The 26,829-nt window shown below is 39.0% G+C and overlaps 1 protein-coding gene across 4 annotated transcripts; it reads left to right on the top strand.

Annotated features, from left to right (window-relative positions):
- Nucleotides 1-26,342, top strand: VPS39 (VPS39 subunit of HOPS complex). 4 transcript variants are annotated; one of them, XM_074867863.1, is made up of 26 exons: nt 1-204; nt 1,820-1,885; nt 2,809-2,835; nt 3,279-3,343; nt 4,153-4,195; nt 5,224-5,318; nt 6,557-6,652; nt 7,344-7,436; nt 8,992-9,175; nt 9,705-9,825; nt 10,179-10,299; nt 11,066-11,195; nt 12,367-12,509; nt 13,374-13,517; nt 14,009-14,150; nt 14,431-14,517; nt 17,531-17,604; nt 18,217-18,315; nt 18,572-18,689; nt 19,164-19,292; nt 19,772-19,874; nt 20,833-20,878; nt 21,502-21,651; nt 21,824-21,958; nt 22,570-22,661; nt 23,816-26,342. In XM_074867863.1, the coding sequence occupies exons 1-26, from the start codon at nt 132-134 to the stop codon at nt 23,889-23,891; spliced, it is 2,652 nt and encodes an 883-aa protein (XP_074723964.1). In that variant the 5' UTR covers nt 1-131; the 3' UTR covers nt 23,892-26,342. The 4 variants fall into 4 exon arrangements, with proteins under 4 accessions (XP_074723964.1, XP_074723963.1, XP_074723965.1 ...); XM_074867862.1 differs by having other exon boundaries at nt 6,554-6,652; XM_074867866.1 differs by lacking the exon at nt 1-204 and adding an exon at nt 402-585 and having other exon boundaries at nt 6,554-6,652.
- Nucleotides 26,343-26,829: the final 487 nt, after the last annotated feature.

Raw genomic sequence — 26,829 nt, 5'->3', positions numbered from 1 at the left:
TGTGGGCCGGCGGCGGCGGCGCTGCTGCTGTCGCTGTCGGGGCCGTTCACCCCGCGCCCCCCCACCCGCCGCCGCCTGCCTCTCCCCGGTCGGCGGGCGCTGCGGCAGCCGGCCCCGGAGGAGCCGCCGCCATGCATGACGCCTTCGAGCATGTGCCGATCCTGGAGAAGCTGCCGCTGCAGATTGACTGCCTGGCGGCCTGGGGTGAGCCGGGGGGGCCGCGGCGCTGCCGCAGCCCGAGCCGCTCCTCTCTCCCGTCCCGGGCGGTCGGGACGCCCCCTCAGCCATTCTTGGGGCCTCTGGCGGCCCCGGGGGTGGTGGTGTCGCTCGGACCCCGGCCGGCTGTACCCCGGGGCGGCTGCGGGGCGGCCGGTGGCCCTGCCGTCTCGCGGGCCTGGGCGTGCGGGCGGCGCGGGAGGGTTTCCCCGTGTTTTCGGCTCGTTGCGTTGGCTTCGGTGCCTGCAGCGGGGGGGCAGCTGAGGACGGGGCTGCCATGATTTCCAGTGCTGTAACCCTGGGTCGGCTAGTTTCTCGCTAAAAAGCCTACTCTCTGTTATGACTAAAGTTTATCTCGGAACTCCAGTGGTATGTTCAAGTCTTAGGTTGAGACTCTGCATGTGTTAGTGGTATATAAGCATAGGTTATATTTTTGGGCATAGTTGACATTCGAGATTGTGGTCAGGTGACTGTACCAGCTCCCTTAATGATAAGGTTTGATAAGGCTTTTCAAACTGCTTGAGCAGTTCCATCATATGTACTACCATAGCACAAAATTAGTAATTAAAAAAAACCCAGACACTGTGCAATTGTGACCCCTTTAATCTGTCAAGAACAAAATTATAGCCTGAATAGTAGTGCCACGTTTAATTGTAACTTATTTATGCTAGAGTTATGTAGTAGAGAAGACGTGAAGATAGTTTATTCCTGCATTGAGGCTTTTATCTTTTATCTCTTTGAAAGCATTTATTTTGCTGAAGTAGAAAAAAGCCTAAACCCACAGGCATGTGACAGTATGGTTGTATAAAAGGTGCAATTCTGTCTCTACAACTTTTCTACCAAATAATGGAAGAAAGGTCTTGCAGGAAGCAAGATTTTATTAAAATACAAGTATCTGTTATAATGTGTGAGTACTAGATGTAGAAAGAAGTATTTGTGTATGCTTCTTTCCTATATGATTTTCAGCAAGGAGGAAGAATTTCAGTCATATTTCATCACCCATTAAAGACTCTGTGCCTTTTGTATGCTGTAAAAAGGAAGAGTCTGAAACTGCCACAGAGTGTATACACAAAAAGGTTCTCTTTTCTAAATCTTGAATTACTGTTGGTCATCGAAGCAATTCTTATGCCACTTAAGCAAGGCTGCTGCTATCCTTCCAGGCATATCTGATTATTTCAGAGAGTTCTTATAAAAACTTGACTAGTTTAAAACCCAAATAAACCTACATAGAACTTCTTGTTCTTCCCATTATGTAGCACTGTTACTCTCTGGGAGATAGTAATGTCTGAAGAATAGTTTACTGCCTCTTTTGATTGCAGAAAAGATGCAATGGTTTGCTGCTTTGCCTTTGTATAAACAAGTGGGATGATGTCTAGGCTGTACTCTGTTTTACTGCTTGCTCTTTGGCCATCCTCTCCTGAGAATGAAAGCTACTTCCCAACACTTCCACCAGAGAGATGGTAGGAGACATGCATGTGGCTGCCATAGAAAGTCCTCTTTGGCATTTGAAAGAAGTTTCCAAGTGTGCTGATAAATGTAACTTGGCTGGGAAGGTCAGTCTTTGTTGAAACTAATTAGACTCTTTTTCTCCCCGTCTTTGTAGAGGAATGGCTCCTTGTTGGTACCAAACAAGGGCATCTTCTGCTTTACAGGATCAAGAAAGACATAGGTAAGTTCATTTTAAGAATGGCACAAAAAGTTGATTAGGTTATTTTTATTTCCTGCACTTTAAGAGGTTGTAGTGATGTTAACACGAGTCTATTTAGTTACTGTTCTTTTCCTACATAGAGTTTAATTAACATTTGTGTGGGATCTGGTGAAAGTGTACATAACATTTATCAGATGTGCAAGAAAGATAGCAAGTAGTATAAGCCTTTTATTTGTCCTAAAGTATGTTTTATATCAGGTCTCTCAGGTTTGAATGTATAGTAAGTTAGTGTAATTTTTGTGAATACAGCGCACAAACATGTGCAAAAGCAGTGTAGTGCGGGCGGCGCGGGAGAGTTTCCCCGTGTTTTCAGCTCGTTGTGTTGGCTTCGGTGCCTGCAGCGGGGGGGGGCACTAGTTGCCAGAGATTTGATATATGTCTTCTGTTAATGAAGGAGTGGATTAGTGAAAGAGCAGCTTTATTCAGTGGGTCCATGAGCATCAAAGGGATGGGGAAGAGGGATCCCTCCTAACTAGTTGTCATGTATTTATTCTTCTCCCTGCCTCTTTGACAGTCATAAGTGTTCATAGTCTATTCTAGAGATGCCACAAATAGAACTGTTCTATTTTCAGTTTAGTTAAAATGGATTTTCACTAAACAGATTTGTTTTTCACATTATCTGCTATTATGTAGAAACTGATGTTATTGAACACAGTAATGCCATGTAGTCCGGGACAGGAAAGAAAAAAACAAACATTTGTTTCCAAGTCCATGAGCTCTTGGAAAGACATTCATTTGTAGCTATTTGGATTCTAGAGACTGAATTCAGCTTGCTTTTTCTGAAACTTATAGGCTGTCTATTCCAGTCAGAACATGCTAGTCTTGAGTTGCTAGTGTCTTATCTCACATGGTAAATTTCTCCCCCTTTTTTGCATCAATGCCAGGAGAGGTTATGTCATCAGAAAGTGTCTGTAAGTCTTTATCCATAAAACTCCTTTTAAACCATTGTGGTGTAGTGTTTATTCCTTGTCTACTTTGCAGTGATGTGCTCCCTAGCAATTTAAATTGCTGATACTTGATTGGTGTGGATAAAGTCTTTATGGGTATCTTTGTGTCTCTGGGTTTCAAAATGTAATTCTTGTAATCTAAAATTCTAGCAAGGCAAAAATCTATTGATGAGGCTCTCAGATGAGTACAGGAAGTGTAATTTTATCTTTTCACCTGACTATGTAGAAGACCTTCTGATGCATTTAGCAATTAAGATAGCACAGATATGTTATAAGAGTCATTCTTCTAGTGTTAAGTGGCCAAGTTTGCTTTCGTAATTCTTTGTAATCTATTTAATGTAAGATATATTCAGACATAAATTTAAGGACAACTTCAGTTTACATACTCTCTCAAATCTTTCTGGTAGGTTGCAATAGGTTTGAAGTGACACTAGAGAAATCCAACAAGAACTTCTCAAAAAAGATCCAGCAGGTAGGAAATACCATCTTCTTGATGTGGGGACAATTTTCCAGTGTTTTCAGCTAAGAAATGAAATATCAAATGTACTTCTGGAATATCTGCTAAGCTTAACAAAAAATTACCCCCAAACTATAGATTCTTCTAGAGGTGGCACAGCCTGGTGTTTTTGCCCATTTTTCCCATAACAGGAGTAAGCTTCGTTTAGTTGCTGAAGCAGAAAGCAAGGAATTGGAACTTAGAGGTTTATTTTCAGCTTTTATGGAAGTGCTGTTGTTTGCAGTAAATCTTCAGCTGCTCTGACTGAGAGTATTTATGAAAATGATGGTAATACACCAACAGACTGTAATATAGAAGTTGACTCTTGAATAAAGTGCTATAGGAATGTGAATGCAGTTCCTCTTACTTGGAATTTAGAACTAAAGTACTGCCAGTCTTACTACCGTTTCATTTTTTTTGGAGAACTTTTGCTCATTGATTATATTGATACTCAGGAAAGCACTTGCCTCAAAGATTATGCAGCCTCTTTCAGCAACACTTTGCATATCCTTTAGAAATATTTCTGTACTAGTAACATACCACTTATTATAGCATTTTTTACCAGCCTAGGTTGCAAGCTCTATGTGTTAGCTTGTAAAAACTGAGTGTAAGTGAAAGGCGTTGCAATAGCTGAAGGAAGGTTCTGCATAGATAACTGCCTTGCTATTTTCATTATTTTGAGAGTATCTAAGATGCATTTTTGTTTTTTTTACACTATCTATAATCAAGCTTTGGTCAGAGGTTTAGTTTATGAATGGAGTCACTAATAGAATTCTTTCTTTCAGATTCATGTTGTTTCTCAGTTTAAAATTCTGGTCAGTCTATTAGGTAAGTGAAGAAAATGTTCTAATATTTAACAAGCTCTTCTCGATGCAGTTACTTGGCTGAATGTGGCACTCTTTCCACACACCCTATGCATAGCTGTTTAGTTGTTGAAAGATCATTTTGTAGAGTTTAGGCTTTTTCACTTTGCAGAGGAAGCATTATGCGGTATAGATTGAGAAGCAGCTTTGCTTGTCGTAAGCCAGCTTGGAGAACAAAGTATTAATGCTAAGTTTTGTGATTAAAAATACATACGTGCACTAAAGTGTGTGTGTATGTATATAGTTTGTCTGTATTGGCATGTGTATATACACATATATACATACATGCATGCGTGTGTGTGCACCCTACGATAGGGGCTAAAAGTTCTGTCCAAACTTACCTGATGTATGAAACTTACTGTTGATGTGTTACACCAAATTCAGTTTATATGCAGATGGCGATCTTTACCATCTTGAGGAAGATCTAAGTTTGCTTGTCTCTGGCTATATTTATTTAATCTTACAATCTTCCTATGTCTTTTTTTGCTTATGTCACTACTCCCTTCTTTATGATCTCTAAGTCCCGGCTCTTCCGACTCCAGCATGTGTAGATTTCTGCTGCCTGCGTCCTCGTGCGTACAAAAACTTGACCACAGTACCCTCCATTTGCAACTGCTCACTTTCCACTAATTTCAGGAGCCAGTTCAAAATGGTCTTTGCTCATACAGTCTTCCATGATGGACTTGCTCTGCTCTGGCCTGCTTGCTGTCCCTTCCACTGCCACTTCCTCTGCTTGGTTAGCGCCTGTTCTCAGTTCCTTCATGTAATTTTACCAACGCTGGTGTTAGTTGTCTTTTCTGCATTTATTGTCTTGTATGTGCCTTAGCACTTCCTTTTCGGCTTTTGGGAAAACGTTCCTTTTCCTTTCTTGCAGTTCTTAGTTTCACAAGTTCTTCTTTTTCTGTAAACATAAAATGTGATAACTTATTTGAATTGGCAATGAGCTTTACATATGTTAAATATTGAATAATAATTGAATTTTTTTTAAAACAGAAAATAACATTTATGTCCATGACCTGTTGACTTTTCAACAAATCACCACAGTTTCCAAGGCAAAAGGTGCATCACTTTTCACTTGTGATCTTCAGGTAAGAGGAGGAACACAACGGCACAGATGTCCTTACTGTTTGTAATAAAGATAACTTTTTTTAATTGCTGTATAATTAGGTTTGTTAGTTTTGTGTTACATGCAAGTTGCTTGGGTACTAGTGCTTTTTAAAATTAGTACCTACTGGATGTTAAAGCTTTGCTTAGGGCAACTGTTTTTAACGTCACCTTAATTTTCTTCTTGTGCTTCATAAGATATCTTCTTGTGCCTGTTGTAGTTGTAGCCTTTAATCTCCTGATACAGAACTTTAAGGCATTTTTATCCTGTAGTAACTTTGACTGTCTTTTTGAAAGATCCTCTGCAATATAGAAGCCATTCCCTTCCCTTAAATTGTCAGTGTACAAGCTCATAGTGGTTACCTTCGCCAAGCATCTCTATCACAGTTTTTGTTATGTTTTGTTTCTGTTAAAGTGTATTGGCCCAGGGAGTCCCAGGGCAGTCGTGGTAGATTCAGCCCATAAAATGGTTTCATAAGGTATAGCAATTCTCTGTTCATATGCTGTGGTTTATTAAGTGACTCATTTCTATCCAAGTGAGTTTCTCAGCCTACCCATGTTGTTCAGAAACCTTATTCATAACCAGAAGAGATGGCTTAGTGCTCTTCATCCCTTCTTTTTATCTCTTTGTCCCATGGGAGCTTAGTGTTAAATATTTTCTAATAAGTACTTAGGGTTTTCTAGGTGTTAGAACTAGTGATGTCTTTCCAAACAACTTTAAATCTGGTCATTCTGAAGTGCCTTGTTGTTTGTGAGTGCAGGCACTTAGCTTTTCTAGTATTTCTTGTCAGAAAACTTTTAATAGGCTAGAATATTAAACACCTGTTAATGTTTTTATCTGTCAATATAACATATTCTTTGTGTTGTTCCATTTCCTCCCCTATCCTATACTATGTAGAGTTCAAGCTTTTTATCCTAGTCTTCAGGGCTGGGCTGATAGCTCTCTACTGATCTGTGTGTGTGTGTGTCTTTGCTCTTTCTTTTTTTTTTTCTTTTGGTATTTCCTTGGTGTCACAATCCCTGCCAAAGTTCATTTTTAAGTATGTCGCTCCCCCTCTCTCTGTGCTTCCTTGTTTAGGGAATGCCCTTCTGGCATGGATGAACAAAGCTGCTCTTCAGCTGGCAGCTTTGCTTCAGGCTGAGGATTCTTTTGGCCTTGTATTATCTTATTTGCCTCTTAGTTTGAGTGCCTGTGAGTTATGTCTGTCTATTTTCACAGCAGTCAGATACAGGGGAAGAGGTGCTGAGAATGTGCGTGGCAGTGCGGAAGAAGCTACAGCTTTACTTTTGGAAGGACAGAGAGTTCCATGAGCTACAGGTGAGTTGTGTTTCTGTAGTCCAGCATGCCTCAACAGGGAGTGTAGTTACTCTTTACTGCTTGCTGTGCAGTCCCTATTACTCAGAGGTACTGCTGACTTTCAGAGCATTGTTGGTTCTGCAGTGATTTAACAATGAAGCAGCAAATAAAATGAAAATACATGGTTGAAATCACAATTAGTGGCATTAATACAGTGTCATAAATTAAATCAAAGGCTGTTCCATATTTTGACATTCTGGTTGTGGTACACTTGTAAGTCAGTGAAACGTATTAGCGTGCAGCCTCTATAAATGTATACCTAGCAACAACGCTGTGGAAGTGGGTCCACTTCTACTCAAAGTTTTCCAGGTCTGTTGTTAAGTCAGAAGGTAGTTACTGACAAGAAGCATAGAGAGCTGCACTTGTGAATACCGGAAGGATAAAAATAACCAATGGAAATGGGTAGAGAATTTTTCAACTATGCTTCTCTTCTAGGAAGTTAACAGCTAACTCAGAGCACACCCCTTTACTGTGCACGAATCTCACCTTTTTAGTTGCATGCTGCCCTTCCTTGACCAGCAGAAGTCAGGCACGTGTGGTGGGGAATACGGTGTCAACACCAGTGCTGTATGTTACGCTCTGTGTTGCCAGATTTGACTTTTGCTCTTCTCTTGTAACAGCCATTTTAACTTGTTTTCCCTGGTTTCCTCAGGGGGACTTCAGTGTACCTGATGTACCCAAGTCTATGGCCTGGTGTGAAAACTCCATCTGTGTAGGATTCAAGAGGGACTATTACCTGATACGGGTAAGACTGGAGTTCAGAAGGCAGTGTTTAGGAAGATTTGGATAACAATAGACACTATGGAGGCTGCTCCTGTGTTCAGGGATTTAGCTAACAAACATTTATGAAAAACAGCATCTGGTACTCTTGCTATATGTGGTTTTGGAAAGGTCAGCCTAAGTCTGTCCTTTCAAACTGATGTTTTGTCAGGAAGTGATCTTCTGTTTATTGCTGTTGAAATCAGCGTTTGAAGCTCTTGCAGAAAAAAGGCATTGGAAAAGATTTTTTTGTTTGGCAATGGTCTGCGTAAGCTCAGTTTGCATTTTATTTCATGTATTAAGAAAGGAGGTAGCTCTAAAAGGGAAAAAAAACCCCAAGAATATCTCCAGTGTGTGCCAGATAAGAAGCTTAACCATTTTTTCTTTTTTTGATTCTTTTGCTGAACTGTAGTCATTTCAATTTGAAAGTCTCTAAACTTAGTGTTGGTAATTTAGTATTACAGTTTCCACTTAGGCTTCATTTGACAGCTATATTTGATTCTCTTTTCTGCCTTTACAATTGGCTTCTGCTGATATTACAGGAAAATGAGATGAAGATGAGGTGCACCACACATATGTACGTGTATGAACATGAGTGGCAACACTGCTCTGTAGTCGACAGGAAAACAGCACAGTAATTTTTACAGGCACTTCTAACCAACACTGCTCACAAGGGATGCTGTTCTGCAGGCCTCTCCTAGATGTTGATTCCTGCCAGTCCAGTGATGTGGGTAGTTGTGCAGCTGCTCAAGCAACCAGAATGGAGACTTGCTGTCCAAGTGTCTACTTGGGTTGGTTCTGGTGCTTGAGTGACTCATCCTTGAGTGGCTTCATTTAAATAGGCAAAAAAAGTATGCGTGTCTTTATGGTATTGTTTTCTGCTGGCTAGCTGTTGATTTGTAAGAATGCTTGAGCTGTACTGCAAGGGAAGCAGCAGGAACATGCAGCTGGAGTTGAAGGAGCAGGATTCTCTGTTTTGGTGTCAGTGACTTGTTAGATTAGCTCATGAAACAGCTCTTTGGATTTTTTTTTAAATTGTTTTTTTTGGGTGGGTTCAGTTCCCTGGACAGCATGAGAACGAGTGGCTAGGGCAGGGGAAAAAGGCTCGGCAGGTTGCTAGGCTTTTAGTTTGTTATTTATGTGGCAACATTCACTCATGCCAGAATAGAACTATGTTAAAGTTTTGGCCTAAATGAAATTCTCTGGTTACACTAAGAAGTGTTTGGACGCTTTAACTGATGTTGCTACTGTGCTGTGCATTTTATAAACCTGTATGTACTATGTGTTTAGATACTGTTACAGTAACAGGAATACATCATCTCAGACACAAAAGTATTAATTCTTTATTTCCAAATGATGTATAAGCAAGATAAATGATGATACGCAGAAAATCTTACTGCTACTCTTTAAAATTGCACTCGTCCTGTTAGTGAGTAGTCTGAGTTGTAAATCCCTCTGGGAGGTTTTTGACTTTGGTCTTCTGCAGCTTTGAAATAAGTTATTTTCAAAAACAGTTGTTTTTTTTTTCTTTGTTATTCTAGGTGGATGGAAAGGGATCCATCAAAGAACTGTTTCCCACAGGGAAGCAGCTGGAACCATTAGTTGCTCCTGTAGCAGATGGAAAAGTTGCAGTTGGCCAAGATGATCTAACAGTTGTGCTCAATGAAGAAGGGGTCTGTACTCAGAAATGTGCCTTGAATTGGACAGATATTCCTATAGCCATGGGTGAGAATTGGCAGTAATTTTTTAAAAATTTGCTGCTTTATTCCATTGTATATGACAAATTTGTTATGTTCCTGGTATTTAGAAACTAGCTGGATTTGGAGTGTGACAGTTTCTAAAGTATTTCAAGTTGTACTATGTGGAAGGTTTCATGTATTTATTTTTGTTTCTTCCCCATCTTTGCTTGTGGTCTGTATGCCTCTCTCCTCCTCAGGAGATGGGCATATTGCATGTCTTTAATAAAGGGACATGATTTGAAATGAAAGTTAGTGTGTTAAAGCACTGTAGTTCTTCTGGGTACCTGAGTGCCACAGAAATTCCTTATGTTGAAAGATGAACAAAAAGCCTGGTAGTAGGCTGTTAGCAAAACGCTGTCAGTGTTGGGCATTGAGTTTTGTTTTTAATAAGCAAAAAAAGGGACACATTTCAAGGGGAAAAATAAATTGAAGAGAAGTCTTACTTTAAGTCACGGCTTGTTTCAAGGAATACTGGAGAACAATCAACTTATATTTTTCACTTGTTTCACTAACAGAACACCAGCCTCCCTACATCATTGCTGTTCTGCCAAGGTATGTGGAGATCCGCACTTTTGAACCTCGTTTGCTGGTACAGAGTATCGAGCTGCAGAGACCACGCTTCATCACCTCTGGAGGGTATTGAGTATAACTGATCATTAATTTTTTCAGGCTGTGTGGGTGTATGATAGCACTCTGAGGAACTGGGAGAGGAAGAGGTTTTCTAACTCCCTTGGCTTAAGGAATAGCATTGAAGCAGTCTGGTTTTTATGAACAGATTAATGGAGGCCATACCTTGATTAAATAATAGTTGAGTGTCTTCGGGAATTTCTGATCATGGGAGATAGATTCTCCTCCTTTCTGCTTTCAATATTGCTCAAGTTGCCCTTGTATCTGATCCATGTATGTATTAACCAGGATTGTTTTTTTCGGATAGGGTATTCTTTCTCAGTGCTGGAACTTAGTAAGTGATCTTTTTGTTTTGTTTACAGCACAAATATTATATATGTGGCGAGTAATCACTTTGTTTGGCGGCTCATTCCGGTGTCCATAGCCACACAGATCCAGCAGCTTCTGCAGGACAAGCAGTTTGAGTTGGCTTTGCAGTTGGCAGTAAGTACTCAAAAACCTCTGGGTTTGCAACAGATGCACTTGTGCAAAAGTACACGAAAGGATGTTTGCCTTCTGCTTGACTGTAGCTAGCCTGGAGAGTTTAACCTCCTTGCTGTCCACTTTGCACAAACTGGTAAACTCTGACCTTTTTTGACTTAAGTTTTAGTTTTGTGCTTCCATTTCTCCATATTGACCTGTTGTGGTTTAGATTTTGAGATATCATCTTGTATGTGAAAGGTTATCTCTTAGCTGTTTAATCTTCAGACTGCTTGTAAACAGTTTTGCTTGGAGTTGTGTATGTTGTTTTGTCAAATGACCATTTTTTTTGTAATGGCCCTGCATATTATTATTAACATAATAATTTCTCAGAGAAGCTGAAGCAGTACATTTAATTGTATTGCTCTTACTGTTTGAGGTTTTTCTGGTTTCCAGAAACTTCCCTGGAACTACATTAAAATGAGTTAATTGCATTTTATATTGCTAACTTGAAAAAAAATTTTGAAAAGGCAAATGAGTGAAGAGATAGTTGCTCTGATAGAACAAGCATATAGATAAGCAGAGGTAGCTCTCAAATCTTCCACGTTATTTCAGTGACATAATAAGCGTAGCATCTGAGAATCACCATCAGGTGTGTTCACTTTGGAAGGTGATCTTATTTCTTCTTACTCTCTCCAAAGGATAATACTCCTGTTATTTCTATAGAGTCTTTCCTTCTCATTTACAAGGCTGAAGAGTTTTTAATGTTTGTTAATTTGTGTGTATATAGGAAATGAAAGATGATTCAGATAGTGAGAAGCGACAACAAATTCACCACATAAAGAACCTCTTTGCCTTCAACCTCTTCTGCCAGAAGCGCTTTGATGAATCCATGCAGGTTTTTGCCAAGCTTGGTACAGGTAAATGCTTGGGTTGACATTGAGATACCTAGGTTAGGAGGAATGAAGTGAAGCTCGCAGACTGTTGTGTGAAGTTTTCTCTTTGTTTTCTGTTTTTCTTTTGTTTTAAAACAGTGGTGTCTTGTGCAGACCTCCCCCGTGAATGGCAAATAGCCTAGGCAGCTATTTAGCTTTTTTCTGTGAAACTGGTTATAGTACTTAATTAACTTCAGTCAGTGAGTTAAATCATGAATTTGCCCTTTGTGCAAAATATATTTGTATTGTAGGCTATTTTACAGTGTGCATAGCATGTACATAGACCCTTGAAGTTGAGGGTTTCAGTAGCTACCAAAAGCCTGCTTGTAGCTTGGAATGAAAAATAAGGAGCCTCTGCAGATTTGCTAAATAAACCCTTGGACTCGGACTAAACTGAGGACCCTTAACCCTGTTTCCTGTTTAATGGACCAAGCTGCTGAAGCCAGAGACTTCTCTGTGGTTTTGGAAGTCAAAGTAGTTTCTCATGCTATTTCTCTGGTTCGTACTATGGACCTAAAGACTGGACTGTACCATAGAATAGTGCTTAAGACAGATTCTTTTATTGGTGACAGCACATTCCTTGTGCATTTAAAGCTAGAACTTTTACTTGTTTTGATGACACTTAACATCATAACATCATATTTACTTTGGAAAACTACAGTGAAAGAAAAGGACTGAGATCTCAAAATACTTGGAACTTAAATTAGAGGGCAGTAATTTTGAATTTGCTTAAACTCCATGAAAATGGTTGCTCATTAGTTACACATGGTGCTATTCAGTTCGTGTTTCAGGACAGCAAATAGTCTCTTAAAACATTGCCTGTTCCTAGAAATCCTGTCCTACTGTCAGAGTTCTTGATTTTTGGGATTCTCCAAGAAGAGCAATAAGAGGATTATAATAATGGCTTGTCCTCCAGGTGTGCCAAGCGCACAGGTTGGAACTTGTTGTGCTTGGACTTTGAAACATTCTTTCTCTTGCTGCTTTTGCCTTGTTTTAGCTTTTTTTCTGTAATGAGCAAATTTTGTTATCTGGAACCTTGTGGACATACAAGCTGACTACAGACAGCTCTGTTGAAAAACTAAGCTTGCTCGAAGGTTACGTGCATTGCAAAAATGATGTTCCGAATGGTCACTAATCCTAGTTATTTTTTGCTTAGATCCCACTCATGTGATGGGTCTGTATCCTGACCTCCTGCCCACAGATTACAGGAAACAGCTACAGTATCCCAACCCACTGCCTGGGCTCTCTGGGGCAGAGCTGGAGAAGGCACATTTAGCTCTGATAGACTACCTAACTCAAGTGAGTGCTCCTATATCTGTTTTCAGAGCAGGGTTATTCAGTTTTAGCATACTTTGTTGGTAAACTTTGATGTGCAGGAAGCAGTACACCTGCTCCAGCTCTGTCATGCTAGCCTTAATGGTTTGTCTTCATGGTTGTGAACTGTGGCAGCAGATCCTGAGAAAGCAGGGGAACTGGGAGGCACAAGGTTGCCCACAGGTAAGTGGGACACATCACATGTGACTTCTGTGAGAACTGGATAAAATTTACTTATGGACCAGATCTAAATGAGTCCAGTATTTCATTTCTAGAAGACTTCTGAAGAGGACTTGAGTTCTTGATCTTTTGTTCTTGTTTGGTGGCTATCATGGTGGGCACTCTATCCAGGAGAGAGGTCAAAAACATGCATTAAAAGGTGTAGTGGGAGGTAGTGGGTACTGTAGTTTCCCATCCTCTTTATTTTGTTGTAACTGGAATCTGAATTATTCCGTTGCCATTCTTGCTAGAGTAAAAGGAAGCTTGTGTCTGAAGGAGGATAGTTTTTGTGCCTAGTAGTTTAAAACCTAAATTGTTTTCCGGATGTTTTAAATGTCTCCTGACTTCTCTAAAATGTCTCTGTTCAGGTTATTGACCTGACTATTTTCTCAAGACTCTGGACATTTTGCAGAACTATAAATTTGCAAAACAAATCTATACACCTGAATGTGGTTGGAAAGATGATGTGGTGAATAGTTAAATAGTTAATAGAAATTCTTTAGGAAACGATTAAAACAAGTTATTAAATTGCTTTAATTTAGTCTTTTTACTTGGTGGGTTATATTTGATGAGGTGGGATGGAGAAATTCATGGCCTTTTCCTGTTAAAATTTCCTTTGATGTCCTGCAGAAAAGAAGTCAGCTGGTGAAGAAGCTAAACGATTCTGACCATCAGTCCAGTACCTCACCCCTCATGGAAGGAACACCCACGATCAAATCCAAAAAGAAGCTGCTACAAATCATTGATACCACCCTGTTAAAGTGTTACCTCCATGTGAGTTTCTGCCTGACCTAGAGGCTTTTCCTTTACTGTGCAAGCTCTGTTGGAATTTCAGGCTGAAACGTTTAAGAAGGAGCATAAGGAGCTACTTCAGAAATTCTCAAACAACCGTCTGTCTTTGGTCTAAAAATGATCTGTGAAACTTTGGTGCTAGCTAGTGTGCTTGTGGATCAGGAAGTAGTTTCTTGGAATAAAGCAGATGTGTCTGTTTCTGGTCTCTGCCTCTGTCAATAGAATGTGGCCACGCCTGTGTATTTTGAAGTTCTAATGAATGCTTCTGCAGGAGAGTATGATCTTTGCTATCAACAACTTTTCAGAGCTGACCTTCATCCTTGAAGGGGAATATCTCTGAGATATTGTTTTCTTTCTGTCCCAACAAATTATGGAAATGAAGATGGGCCTTGCTCTAAGATGTTAAACTGTCATTTCTTATCTTAGGAGGTGCACATTAGAAATATGTTTAAGTGGTGCCTTTTTGCTTGCAGACAAATGTAGCACTGGTGGCACCATTGCTACGTCTGGAGAACAATCACTGCCATATTGAGGAGAGTGAGCATGTACTAAAGAAGGCACACAAATATAGTGAGCTGATAATACTGTATGAGAAAAAAGGTCTGCATGAGAAAGGTAGGTATGAGGTTGGGGTGGGGAGAGGAGAAGGGCTAGGAGCAGGTGTTCCTAGTGTTGAGTTTTAAACTGTCTTCAATAAGTAGGCAATATTCTGAAGAGACTGTTTCTGGGTCTGTCTTGTGATTAAATTGGTCTTTGTTCCTGTTACCCATTTGGTCTGTGTGTTTAAAACAAAACTTTTTGTCTCTGGTAGCAGAACAGGAAAACTTTTTTTGTGGTTCAAGTTGGGATGATACTTGTGGCTACAAAGGAATGAACCTTTTTGTTGTTCTGAAAGCATTACAGGTACTGGTGGATCAGTCAAAGAAAGCCAACTCGCCTTTGAAGGGTCATGAGAGGACAGTGCAATATCTGCAGCATTTGGGTGAGTGTGAAGGAGAGGGCTGTTTCTGTGAAGGTGTTACTCTTTTTGGGCTTAGTGATTATTCTACTGTTCAGCAACTTTCTAGAGGTTATCCAGCTAAAGGATATCCTTGTCATCTTGTCTGGTTTCTTGCATAACGCAAACTTCGAGGATTAGTTCACGAGTGTATTGTTGTAACTTGAGTGTCTTATTGGAAAACATACCTTATTTCTGATAAAAATTTCCATTGGTAGAAAACATGCCGTAGTATTTTAAATTTTCTTCCAGTGATGATATACCATTGCTGACAAAAGGCAAGTCTAACTTCTGGGTTAGGTTTTCCAGCTGAAAGTCTGACTTTCAGATGGTGGGGCTTGTAGTATCTTTTCTGAGATGAAGAATCCTATATGAAGTTTTTGTTTTCTGTGTTTAGGTAGATCTAGATAATTACCTGACAGCTGCTGGTCACAGCGTCATGGTAGGAACTTGCTTGGTTGACTACTCATTGTGAACTCCCAAGTCCTTTTTTGGTTTTGCTACTTTTGAGAGTAGTCCCCTCCCATCCAATAATACTAGTTATTTCTAAATGCACAACACTTTAAAAATGTCTACTACTAAAAGTACTAGTTTGGGAGTGAGCAGTTTGTGAGGGGAAATACCTTTGGTCTTATACTGTTGGCAAAGTGATATTTTTTTCTGTAATTACTGTTTTCAAGAACTGCTGGCTTCTGTTGGCAACATGTTTGTTTAGTGATAATACATTACTTACAATGACATTAAGAGCTTTCTGGTTTGTGCCATGTGTGCCTCTTACACTTATTCACTGGTGTCATTTGGTAATGTCAGTCACCTTAAGAGAAGTGTAGGTATGTTATATTCAGCATACAGCTTTACAAAACAAACTTCTCATCTTATGAAAAGGACAGAATAGTTTTTTAAATAAATTCATCTCGATTGACCTATGTCAGCTATTTGTTTGTTTTACCTGAGATTGATGATGTTTAAGACCTATAATTATCCAAGTTGTCTGGAATATTTTCTAAAAATCCTGGCAGCTTGCTAAATTTCTTTTAGACTTCCGTAGCTTCTCTGTTTCAGGACCCCCTGAAAATCAGTTTTCATGTATGCTTCTTGCTCAGCTCTTTAAAACTGATGGAGGATATTTGGGTCTGTTCACTTCAGAGTAATGAAATACAGGAAACAACCTGGAAGGTTAACTACTGCTAATAAATGGAATGTTTTACACTAATGTCACTTGCAGATTTTTTTTTCCCCCCAAGTAAATAGCAGCAGTGTAACACTGTGTGTGTGGGGGGGGTGTTTTTAACTGCACTGCTCATTCTGCCTTGGTTAATTGGTAAGTGTCACTTCTGGGAGTCCCTTAAATAAGATGATAAAAGCATTTCAGAGTGTGGGGTTTCTACAGATTTTTCCCTCTGCTCGCCCCTTTGGTGAGGCTTCTGTAGTTATGAGCTTCTAATCTAAGTAAAAATTGATCTTTAAAATATTTTGTGTGGGATGTATTTTTAGTTGCTTTCACTTACATTCTGAGTGAAGTAGAAACCCTTCTTTAGTCATTTCTTGTCTGTAGGTTTTGGGGCATTTAATGAAATGTTCTTAAATAGTTCTCAGGTAAGTAGAGAAAATTCCCTCCAGGCTTGTAGCTGTGGTCTTTTCAAGTCAGCAAGTATGTATCACTGGTTTGGATTTGATACTTGCTGTTTGTCAACAGGGTAAGCACTTACTGTTTATTGCATCAAAGCAAATATTAATTCTTAATTCTGTGATTGTCCATGTCCATCAAAGATATACTTTATCTGTGCAGAGGTAGGCACAGGAGAACTATGTATTTGAGTGGTAGATAAGTATTTAGGAGATAGTGTAGTACACCATTCTTTATCTGTTAAAATAGTGTTGTGCAGAATTTCTTCCTATTATAGCTTGTATCTAAATTAGGGATTTGTTGCTGAGAAAGTTTAGAAATTCAGTGTCTGCTTTAATTCTAGCAGCACACAACATCCTTGCTTGTGACCTTCAGTGTAAATCCCTGTGCAGCTGAAGGTTCTGTGCTGAGGGAGCCTGTTGTTTTGTTTTGTGGTGTGATGCAATGTTGGCCTTTTAGTTCTCTGATCTGTAAGCTTTGGTAGTTGCTTGATGAGCCCTTCCTCAACTTCTGCCATCTTGAGTGTTCTGAGTAGGTTGTAACTTCATGTTCGATTTGGTCATGATTTCAGTAAAAGCAACGTGGTCAGTGCTTTAGAAAGGAGCTATTCTAATTAATCTCACACTTGTTTATAAGGAGTTAGACTTCTCTGTCTCTTGTTCTGCATGAGAACTTACTCCCATGACCTGTAGGTGTAGGTTTCTGTTTCTTGTGTAGTTGTGTTGTTGCATTGTTGGGGCAGTGAATGCCTTCGTGGCTCTGATCAGGAGGGTGAGGGGAAAGTCATGTTTTCCTAACATGTTTTATAAACTTTGTGAACCAAATTGTCCAAATGAAAGTATTCTTTTTAAGAGGCATGTCCTAAATTTTCTTAAACGTGGAAAAGTTATTATCTGTCATGTAGTTTATCTGTCATGTAGTTTCTATGCCAGTTAGTTCAGTACTGTAATGTTTTATTACTTGTTATGAAGTATTTGACCATTTGCTATAGAAGTCATTATTAGTCTGGCAGGCTGGAAATGGACTGAAGGAAGTTAAACAAGTGAAAAGTACAGTGCTTTTTCTAATTGTAAGGGAAGGCTTTTGGAATGTGATTAAGACAACTGAGCTTGGTTTTGGTCTGAATTGACATTTGGTGGCACTTAGTATTTGAGTTAATTCTTGTTTCTGTTTGAAATCATGTTTGAAAAGTAATGAAATTGTGGTTTTAGCCTGGAATGTGTGATTTGCTTGACTTGAGTGGGGGGAAAAAAACCAAACTGGATTCTTCCTGTAGATTAAGCTTTGCTGTCTCTGAAAGAATCTGCTGTATTGTGAGTAGATAGATATTTAGAATTTTTTCATTGAGCACTGCTGCTTTTTGTATTCCAGGCACAGAGAACTTGCACTTAGTATTTTCCTACTCTGTCTGGGTGCTGAGAGATTTTCCTGAAGATGGACTGAAGGTAAGTGTGGTTGAAACAGGCACCTTGCAGTTGAGATTCTTAGTGCAGTGTATGGAGTTAGGAGAACTCAATGTAAGAAGCCATGTATTAATGTTATAAATGATAAATTTAATCAGATCTATTTTCTATGTTCAGTACTGTGGTAAGATTAGCAGTAGCTAGAGCAGAGCAGCCTTTCGGTTTTTCTTAGGCTTTTCCGTTGTTGGAATATCTTATCTTGTAATAAGCTACGCACCTTTGACACAACAGTTAATGTTGTTGATGTCACACTTTTTGCACAAGAGCCTGACTGAGTATTTAAATGGCAAATGTCAATTTGCCTTTTGTATTTTCTCTCTCCTTTTTGATATAGAATTGACTTCTTGTATTTGGGAGGTGTTGGGCACTGTAAAAGAAGAATGTTAACCAGGGCAGAAGTGGGGTTGTTAATTCAGATGCGAGAGAGCTTCTGAATGCCTGAATAAGCTGCTCAGATTTTTTTTTTTTATACTTCTTGTGCTTACTCTTTAGACATATGTGATGTTATGCTGGGCTTTAGTGCCTCAGAGAAAATACACCATGGCACTTAAAAAAAAAAAATCATCGTTGTGTGAATAAAATTTTGTTTAACAGATATTTACAGAAGACCTCCCTGAAGTGGAAGCTTTGCCACGAGACAAAGTGCTCAGTTTCTTGATAGAAAATTTTAAAAGCTTGACTATTCCTTATCTGGTAAGAACTCAGTCTAGTAGTGCATTACATTCGGTACAACATGTTACATATAAGGCTTCAGTTCTCCAGGCATTGGAGCCTGATGCTGTCTCAAAGAATATTAGCTTTGCTGTAAGTTGTGCAAAGAAAAAATAATTAAAATATATGAAATCCTAAAGTCAAGATTGGTAAAGGCAGACATGGAACTGTTGCATTCTTATAACAAATGACTTCCCAGTGGAAGTGTCTGTAACTGAACCTGAACATGTACTTACAGGAACACATAATTCATGTCTGGGAAGAAACCGGTGCAGACTTTCACAACTGTCTGATCCAGCTGTACTGCGAGAAAGTGCAGGGCTTAATGAAAGAATATCTCAGTTCTTTCCCTGCAGGTATGTTTAGCCTTTTCTGGTGGCAAGACCCAGGGGCATGGGACAGCACAGGGGAGCCTTCACAGTGTATTGCTATAACCCTTCCCTGTTCACATCCAGAAGAAGATATCCCAAGTGATGAATGAACTGGAACAACAAAAGTTGTGGGTTTGTAGGGAAGTCTATTTTATTGCCTCCCTAGAGATATTAGGGGACCAAGTGACACTTTGTTCATGATTAATTGGAATGGCAGCTACTGCTCCCTGAATTCTGCATGATAAGGGTAGGGAAGGGTCTTGAATAACTGAGTCTATTGTTTAACCCGTCGCTTAGTGTGTTTTAAGGAGCTGAGGTAATTTGGCAGGTGCACCAGAATCCCAGCCCATGTAACAGTTTCATCAGCATTTGGTTTCTCCTCATAATGATTTGTTTATCTTCTTCTGAGTATTGAAATAGTTGTAATACCATAACTTGTGTTGATTTTCTTCCGCATAGATAAAACTCCAGTGCCTGCTGGGGAGGAAGGAGGAGACTTGGGGGATTACCGGAAAAAGCTTCTACTTTTTCTGGAGAAGTCTAGCTGGTATGAACCTAGTCGACTAATTAGTGACTTCCCCTTTGATGGTGAGTTCAGTTTCCATAGGTTAATTAAACCTTAGCTTATTACCTTGTACAGCAAAACCTCCTCATTTACTGTAGAATCATGGTAACTAGAAACAGAGAAGGCGGCTGTATCTGTAACTGTAGGCCCCTGGTGTGTATAGTGTATGCTCTGGTTTTGCTTGCATAGTTGGGTTTACCAGTCTCTGCAGGATTCCTGTAACTGTTGGCCCAAGACCTTGTGGTGTCTCCCATCTCTTAGTTAGCCTAACTTTTTGATGAGCCTGAATTGCTCAACAGATCTGAAGTTTCTTGGTTTTTAAGGTTACTTAAGAATTCATAAAATGTTACTGAGACTAGTGAAGTAGACTTACAGTCTCAGTGTAACTTTAACCTGAGCTCAGACTGCAGTTTATAGTTCCTTCTGTTAGTTTGGTCACTGATGGAGCTTATGTTGTCATTTCTCTGTGTAGCTATTGACTAATCCTTCATCCTGCCACTAGGTCTCCTAGAAGAGCGTGCTCTGCTGTTGGGTCGTATGGGGAAGCATGAGCAAGCTCTGTTTATTTATGTTCATATTTTGAAGGACACCAACATGGCTGAAAAGTAAGGTTTTTCTTTTTTTTTCTTTTTCTTCAAGACTTTGCTTGCTTGCTGTCCTAGGGATCGAATGTGTAGTAAAATGTTGCTGTATGTGGAGCATGAACGCTGTAAGCCTTCAGGATCTTCTGGGTTTCCATGTTTTCTTGACTTTTAGGCTCTTCCAGGTATCTCTTCACTACAGATGATGCTGCCGTCCCCTTGAGGTTTACCTTTTCATGCTCTTCTGTCATTGCACTTTAGAGCAATATGACTGTCATCGATGAGTTCTTTTTTTCCACCTAAGGAGCTTGTGAACTTCTGTATCTTGTTCTATTTTCTTTCTCTTTGGAGAGACATTCACTTGCCCAACTGCAAAGTGAAGCTCCTTCAGTTAGCAGAATCCTCTGTAGTAAAGATAAAGCATTTTGCTAGATGTAGTGTGTCAGGGAACCACCTGAGTGAATCCAAAGTACTTAGCTGAAAATAGAATTATCTGATATGGTCAGGTATATCTGAACATTGGGGCCTGTTCAACATAATATCTGTTAAAGCTGGTTTCAGCAAATACCTGTTAGAGGATGTTCAACCCCAGTATGCAGTGTACACTACTTGAACACCTTCTCTTTGTGATTCAGATAGAGTAATTAGATATATCTACACATACATTTTTATGCTATGATGTGTTGACTGGAGACATCTTCTTCCCCTTTTTTACACAGCTAAATTAAATTTAGTTTCTGCATTAAAGCTTTTTAAGTTGATCAGAAGTGGGAGACTTGCACAAACCTTCCCTTTTCTCAGCATTATAATACAGAGTAAATAGTGTAATTTTGTTGTGCAACTTGATTAATTAATCAGAACTGAATGCATGGTCACCAAACTTGGATGGCTTCAGTAATCAAAGCATTTAAATATTAATGTGTGGATTGATTCTCTGGGCTCCAAAACTCCCTGCATTTCACTTGATTCTTCTCTGTTCTAGCTACTGCCATAAACATTATGACAGAAACAAAGATGGCAACAAAGATGTAAGTAGCTTCATCTTCGCAGTCTTCCTTTTTAGTGAGAATGTATTAAGACTATTCATACCATGTTATGGACTTTAACGTTTTTGCTCTGTATAGACTTTTTCAGGGTTTGTGTAGGTGAACAGGAATCTATGTGTGAGCTCTTGGAATTTAGGGATTACTAGATGATTGAGGGTTTTTTATTTCTATTTTTAAAATTTTTTTTTTGTTGAGAATGTTTCTGAATCACTGGAGTTGAGCATATATTCTGTAACTAAACTTCTGACAGAATTCAGAAGACAAAATACTCTGTGCTTATTCTGCATAGATCCACAGAAAAGTCAATGGTAAAAAGCAATGAAGTGTTGGTTTCTAAAGGTTACGGATGAGTTCTGTAAGATAAATGAGGGAGGCGTGTTTAAAACTACTTTTCTATAAAAACTTTAGAATGCAAGTCTTAGAAGGCCTTGAACATCATTGGTACTTTTTGTTTCTGTTGTTTTAAGATAAGAGCTGTTTAAATGAGCACTTCAGAATTTTGCATGACATGGGTATGACTTACTAGTACCACGTCTGGGTTCTACCAACGCTGTCAATTGTGGATGTGTGTAGTCGTTTCAGAACTTTACTTTTGTGTGCCCCAGGTCTATCTGTCACTGCTCCGGATGTATCTCTCCCCACCTAGTGTTCATTGCCTGGGACCAATCAAGATGGAAGTGCTGGAGCCTCAAGCCAATCTGCAGGCTGCTCTGCAGGTTTTGGAACTACATCACAGCAAACTGGATACCACCAAGGTAAGGAAGACTTGTACGTACTCAGTGTGTACTGTTGGCAGAAGGTGACAGAGGGTACTGGAGTAGGCAAGAGAACAGATGGTAAGAGTGTCAAGCTAAATGTGTCAATTTCTATTCTATTTTGTTCTCTATTCCATTTTAATTTTTCCTAAGTAAGTATATTTTGCTCCAGGCGATAAACCTACTCCCAGCAAACACACAGATTAGTGAGATTCGAATCTTCTTAGAGAAAGTTCTTGAAGAAAATGCTCAGAAGAAAAGATTTAACCAAGTACTCAAGAATCTTCTCCACGCAGAGTTTCTGAGGGTAAGTACTCACCACCTGTCATTTATTGTAATGGTGTTTTAAAACAGATGTTCAATATTTAAATTAACTGTTCCTTATGGAATGAGTGTCCTCTAGATGGTGCTGTAGTGCACTTGAAATTAGTAGGTGTGCATTAAGTAGGTTGAATGTCCTTTTTTCAGGAGATGGTGAGTACGTTCATTTTTAGTTTGGATGAGGTGTGTGTTTTTGCTGTGAGTCTCTGGACTCACTGTGCTCTGGTGTGCATTACAGGATGATCTCGGATAGCATGGATTGGATTTCTTTCAAATAAACTAAACCAGATGATGCAGTTCAGTAGTTCACTTGAACATTCCTTAGTGATTAGAATGCTTTAGTCTGTGGATCTGTCTAGTTGAAAGTAAAATCCTGCAATTCATATAGTGTGGGTGTTGGGTGTTCAGTACCACCTGCTCTGCTCTACAGACCTGCTTCTTTTGTACTGTACAACTTGCTAATGTAGATGCAGCCCCTGAAAATTAAATGTGACAGTTTTCAGCTTCACCAGACTAGAAGGGACCTGTGGTATGGCATTGCTTTTTGAGCAAGATGGTGTTTTGTTTTTGTTTTTGTTTTTTTTTATTCTTCTTTAGGTCCAGGAGGAGCGGATCTTGCATCAGCAAGTGAAGTGCATTATTACAGAGGAGAAGGTGTGCACTGTATGTAAAAAGAAGATAGGTAACAGGTGAGAGAGCATGTATCTTAAAGCTTGGGAAACTGAATCAAATATGAATCTGGTACACTTAAACTAAGAACGCTGCAAAACCTGGAATGTGTATATACACAGAGAGAACAGCAGTATAAGGGAGACATTTGAAGAGTGTTTGAGTTACAAATTACATCACTCAACTGGGAAAACATCGAAGATTTAGTCAGTGAAGTTTCCTACAAGAGTTTTAATCCTGCTTTCAACAAAGGAAAATAAAATCCTTTCAGAACCTCGTAAGACTTCTTCACAACTCTAGAAGGCAGAAAATTGCTTCTCATATGGAATTTGGTAAATTTTCTAAGACACTGCCTGCTACCCACTTCTTAACTAGAATTAAGAAGGATAATATAAAGAATCTCAAACTAAGATACATGTGTTACAGTTTTCTATATCTGGCTTTGTGATTCCCTGTCTGAGTAACATTTTGTGGCCTGATTGTCTTACAACATCTAAAAGTAGAAATAATTCACTTGATACCCAGATGCCAGTAACTTCTATCATTCCTAACAGGTAATTATGAGTTAGGATAGAATGCAAATTTTATTTGCATTTTTTTGATTTTCTCTTTGAACTCCAGTGAAATGCCACATGACTAGCTTATTCATTGTTTCTCTTGTTGATGTGAACCCTTCTGAAATATCAGTAGCATTCACAATGACAGGGAAAGGTTCTTCTTCCAAAACATTTTAATGAACACGTATGTCTAAATATACTTATTGCTGTGCATATTCAATTTTTTGCTGTTGGTATGTAGCATCAGAATTTATATTTGCATATGCAGTATTGTTTTGGTTGTCTAGGATTTTTCTAATGCTGTTAAGTTCAACAAGGTTTTGAAGGTCAAGCATGTCACCCAGTCTTTAACTTGTTACCAGTGACTTCCAAGTAACTTGTGCCTACAGAAATGAAAATAGATACTGTTTTTTTAAGAAAGAAACTCTAACAAAATCCATAGAGTTCTTTTGTCTGGTTTTCTCAAGAATATATTCAGGCTATAATTTAAACAAGAAAAGTGTTGCTTTTAAGTAAGCATCTTTTTCTGATTCTGCACAGCTTGGATGTTCTTGTTTGAATAGGGAAAACTGTTTGTCTGTATTGACAGTTGATTTTTGTGTTCTGTCTCTTTACAGTGCATTTGCTCGATACCCTAATGCAATAGTTGTGCATTATTTCTGCTCCAAAGAAGTCAACACATTGGACACCTGACGTTGTCATGGTCAATAATCCCAACATTTGTATGAAATTCAGAACTGATGACGTAAGAAGTTGATGCCTCTGAGATTTTTGAGGCTTGTTGCTAGGTTCTCTTACACTGGGTAGAAGTCATTTGTATTTGTGGACTGACTGTACCTATGGCAATATCGATTTACTAGAAAATGACTTTAATGATGTTATTATAGTGCTGGCAACTACGCTGAACCTCTCAGTACTCAGATGAAGAATAGAAACAGATTTTTGTAGTGAGTTTTGTATTGCACTCCAAACTTGCGAATGAGTTGTTAGACAACTGCTGGGCCTTCACCACAAGTGAAGTTTTACTCTAAAACTTACCTGCTTAGGGTGACAATGTTGTGATTTGGTCTTGTATGTAAATAATTCTTCAAAAAAAGAAAGTACCTTCAAAGTCTGCAGCTGTATCAGTGTTGCATGGAGATCACCAGGTGTTTGGCATGGAGAATGCTTCTGTGCCTATTTCTAGACCTAGAAAATACAATTTCTTTTCATCTCAGTAATGGGAATGTTTAAGTGCTGGCCAGAGGAATCTTTTTATTGATATTCAGTGTTATCACCTGACCTGATAAGAAGCAGTTCCACAGGAGGTAGTCAGACAAACAGTAGATACCACTAGTAAGCTTTTTTTTTTACTTTAGTTTGAGAGCTGTAAATTGAATTAACTTGTGTGTTGTTTGCACTGAATATGTTCACTCTTAGCATGAGTGGAAGCTCAGAGACTATTCTAAGACGTTCACATCTGCACTCATACCAAAAAGCAAAGAACACCCTGTAAAGCAACTTCTGAAGGGAGTGAACTATAGTTATTGCTTGAGCTTCTAGACTACACTTGAGATTTGTATATGTAAGTTCTTTGGTCTCTGGTTCACTTTCCAGCATTGAAGTAAAATCCAGACTATTTCAACATCTCTCTATTTTAAATGCTCTAGAACTGTGTTCTGCTCAGGCTGGTACTGTTCTGAAGTTACACTTGGTCCAGAAGTCTTAACTGCAAGAACTAGATTGTACCATACTCCTTGTAGGCTGTAATATTTTTGTCTAACTTATTTTTCCACAAACTTTAATCTATAGCAGATTGATATGAGGGTATTAAAATGTTTGATCGGTGCAGAAAGAATCTGTGCAGTGGTAATGAAAAGGCAGCAGTAGCAAATAACCCAATAGAGTGACTATTTGACTCCCAATGTCCTAGTCTAGCAACACTTATAAATACGTAATTATTAAATAGTATGGAGCGTGGCATGTAACTACTAGATATCACCTCTTAACAAACTAGATGAGTAAAGCCTGTCTGCCTAAGGTGTAATTGGATCTCAGTTAACATTATAGGTTTACTGAAGCCCTTGTTATGTGAGTGTTTTTTAGGAACAGATTTGCTGTAGGCTGACAAGAGTCCTAATTCACTTTCATTTGCCAGTGTTAATAGTTTCCTTGATAACTGTTTGGTTTTTCCCTTTCCACATGTGCTTGTATTTATCGTTCCTATGCCATGCATTCTTACGGATTTCTTGGTCCAGTGTTTTGCTACTTCTGTACTTGGATGTCTTGGGCAGTATTGCTACTGGTGTCTTTCTGCAGAGGCTGGGTAGAGGGAATCTGTGGTGTTAATGTTTTTAATCTTGTATTTCTTCTATTTGAAGAAGAGCGCCTAAAAATACTTATATTGGATTTGCACATTCTGTATAGATCTTTATATACTAGTTCAGGTACAGAGGGAAGATGGTTCGGGAGAGTTGTGTTTACAGGTCATTAAGAATGAAAAGGGTATTTAAAAAGGCCCTGTATTCTTTGTATACAGATATAACAATATTGCTCTGATTTTTACCTATCTTATGTTAGTCTGATTTTTATTTACCTTCATTATCTGCTACCAGGAGAGCTGTATTCACATATGAGGACCTTCATTGTGCTTTTACTTACACAGTTAAGGTTGTGCCTCTGTTCACCTCCATTGCATACCTTTTACAGAGATGTAGTTTGTGCTGTAATTTTTTTTTTGTTGGTTCTTACCATGTGGTTTGGGTTTACTAACCATACAGCAGGTTTATCAAAGCAATAGATTGTAATAAATATTGTGAACCAGTGTGTGTTTCAGTCATTGTGCAGTTAAGCTTCTCTGGGCTGCTGTAGATTTATCTTTTTTTTTTTTTTTTTTTAATATATTAGTCCTTACTTTCTCCTGGAAGTCAGACCCAATGCAGGGGCTCCCAGTATCGCTCCTGCTTTACTATGTGTAATTCAAATGAGGCCATGTGATATGAGAGCTGTCATCACTTCTCAACTTTGGTTTTTAAATCTACAAGTTTATAGTATGCTTGTGAATGTTCTCAAAATCCTGCTAAAACCACTTTTGTATTCTCTCTTTGAATAACGTTTTTGAAAGTCTTATACCATTAAATATGTACTTATTAGAGAACACTAAAATTACTGACAATTTTTTTTGAGTGGTGGTATGCTATTTTGGGGTGGGAAGGGATGTTGAGCTCTGTGTGACCAAATCAGGAAACGTTCAGATTCCCAGGTTTGCAGTTCCTTGAATTGTAGGTCATGGACTAGTCTAGTTGGAAGTAGAATACAGATCTTCAGATTTCCCATTCTATAGAAATGGGAGATACCAGCACTGAAAACAAGTCTTCTGTCTCTGTGTTGGACAACTGAGTATATTGGTGTTTCTGGAGAAGACCAACCTACCAAAAAGCCACCCAAATTGAAACCTTGATAGTATCCTTTGAAATCTTCATCTCTTCTATTATGCACTGCATCCTGGCTCTCCTCATAGTGCTGCTAACGGGAGCAAAAGGGGTCTCTTGTGATATCTACACACATTTTAAGTGCTATATAATCTAGTTGGAGTTGGTGTCATTTGTTCATTCTTGTCGACAGAAAAATAACTGAATGACATATAAATATA

The sequence above is a fragment of the Strix uralensis genome, chromosome 4, assembly GCF_047716275.1.
Source record: "Strix uralensis isolate ZFMK-TIS-50842 chromosome 4, bStrUra1, whole genome shotgun sequence".
Taxonomy (NCBI): Eukaryota; Metazoa; Chordata; class Aves; order Strigiformes; family Strigidae; genus Strix; species Strix uralensis.
This window is presented reverse-complemented; position numbering and strand designations above follow the sequence as displayed.

Bases quoted from the DNA above. Each gene is read 5' to 3' on its own strand.
- VPS39 (XM_074867862.1), top strand. From the start codon at position 132: ATGCATGACGCCTTCGAGCATGTGCCGATCCTGGAGAAGCTGCCGCTG. The intron at 14,151-14,430 runs GTAGGTATGAGG...TTGTTCTGAAAG, and splicing joins AAAAGGTCTGCATGAGAAAG to CATTACAGGTACTGGTGGAT. The intron at 21,652-21,823 runs GTAAGGAAGACT...ATTTTGCTCCAG, and splicing joins GCAAACTGGATACCACCAAG to GCGATAAACCTACTCCCAGC.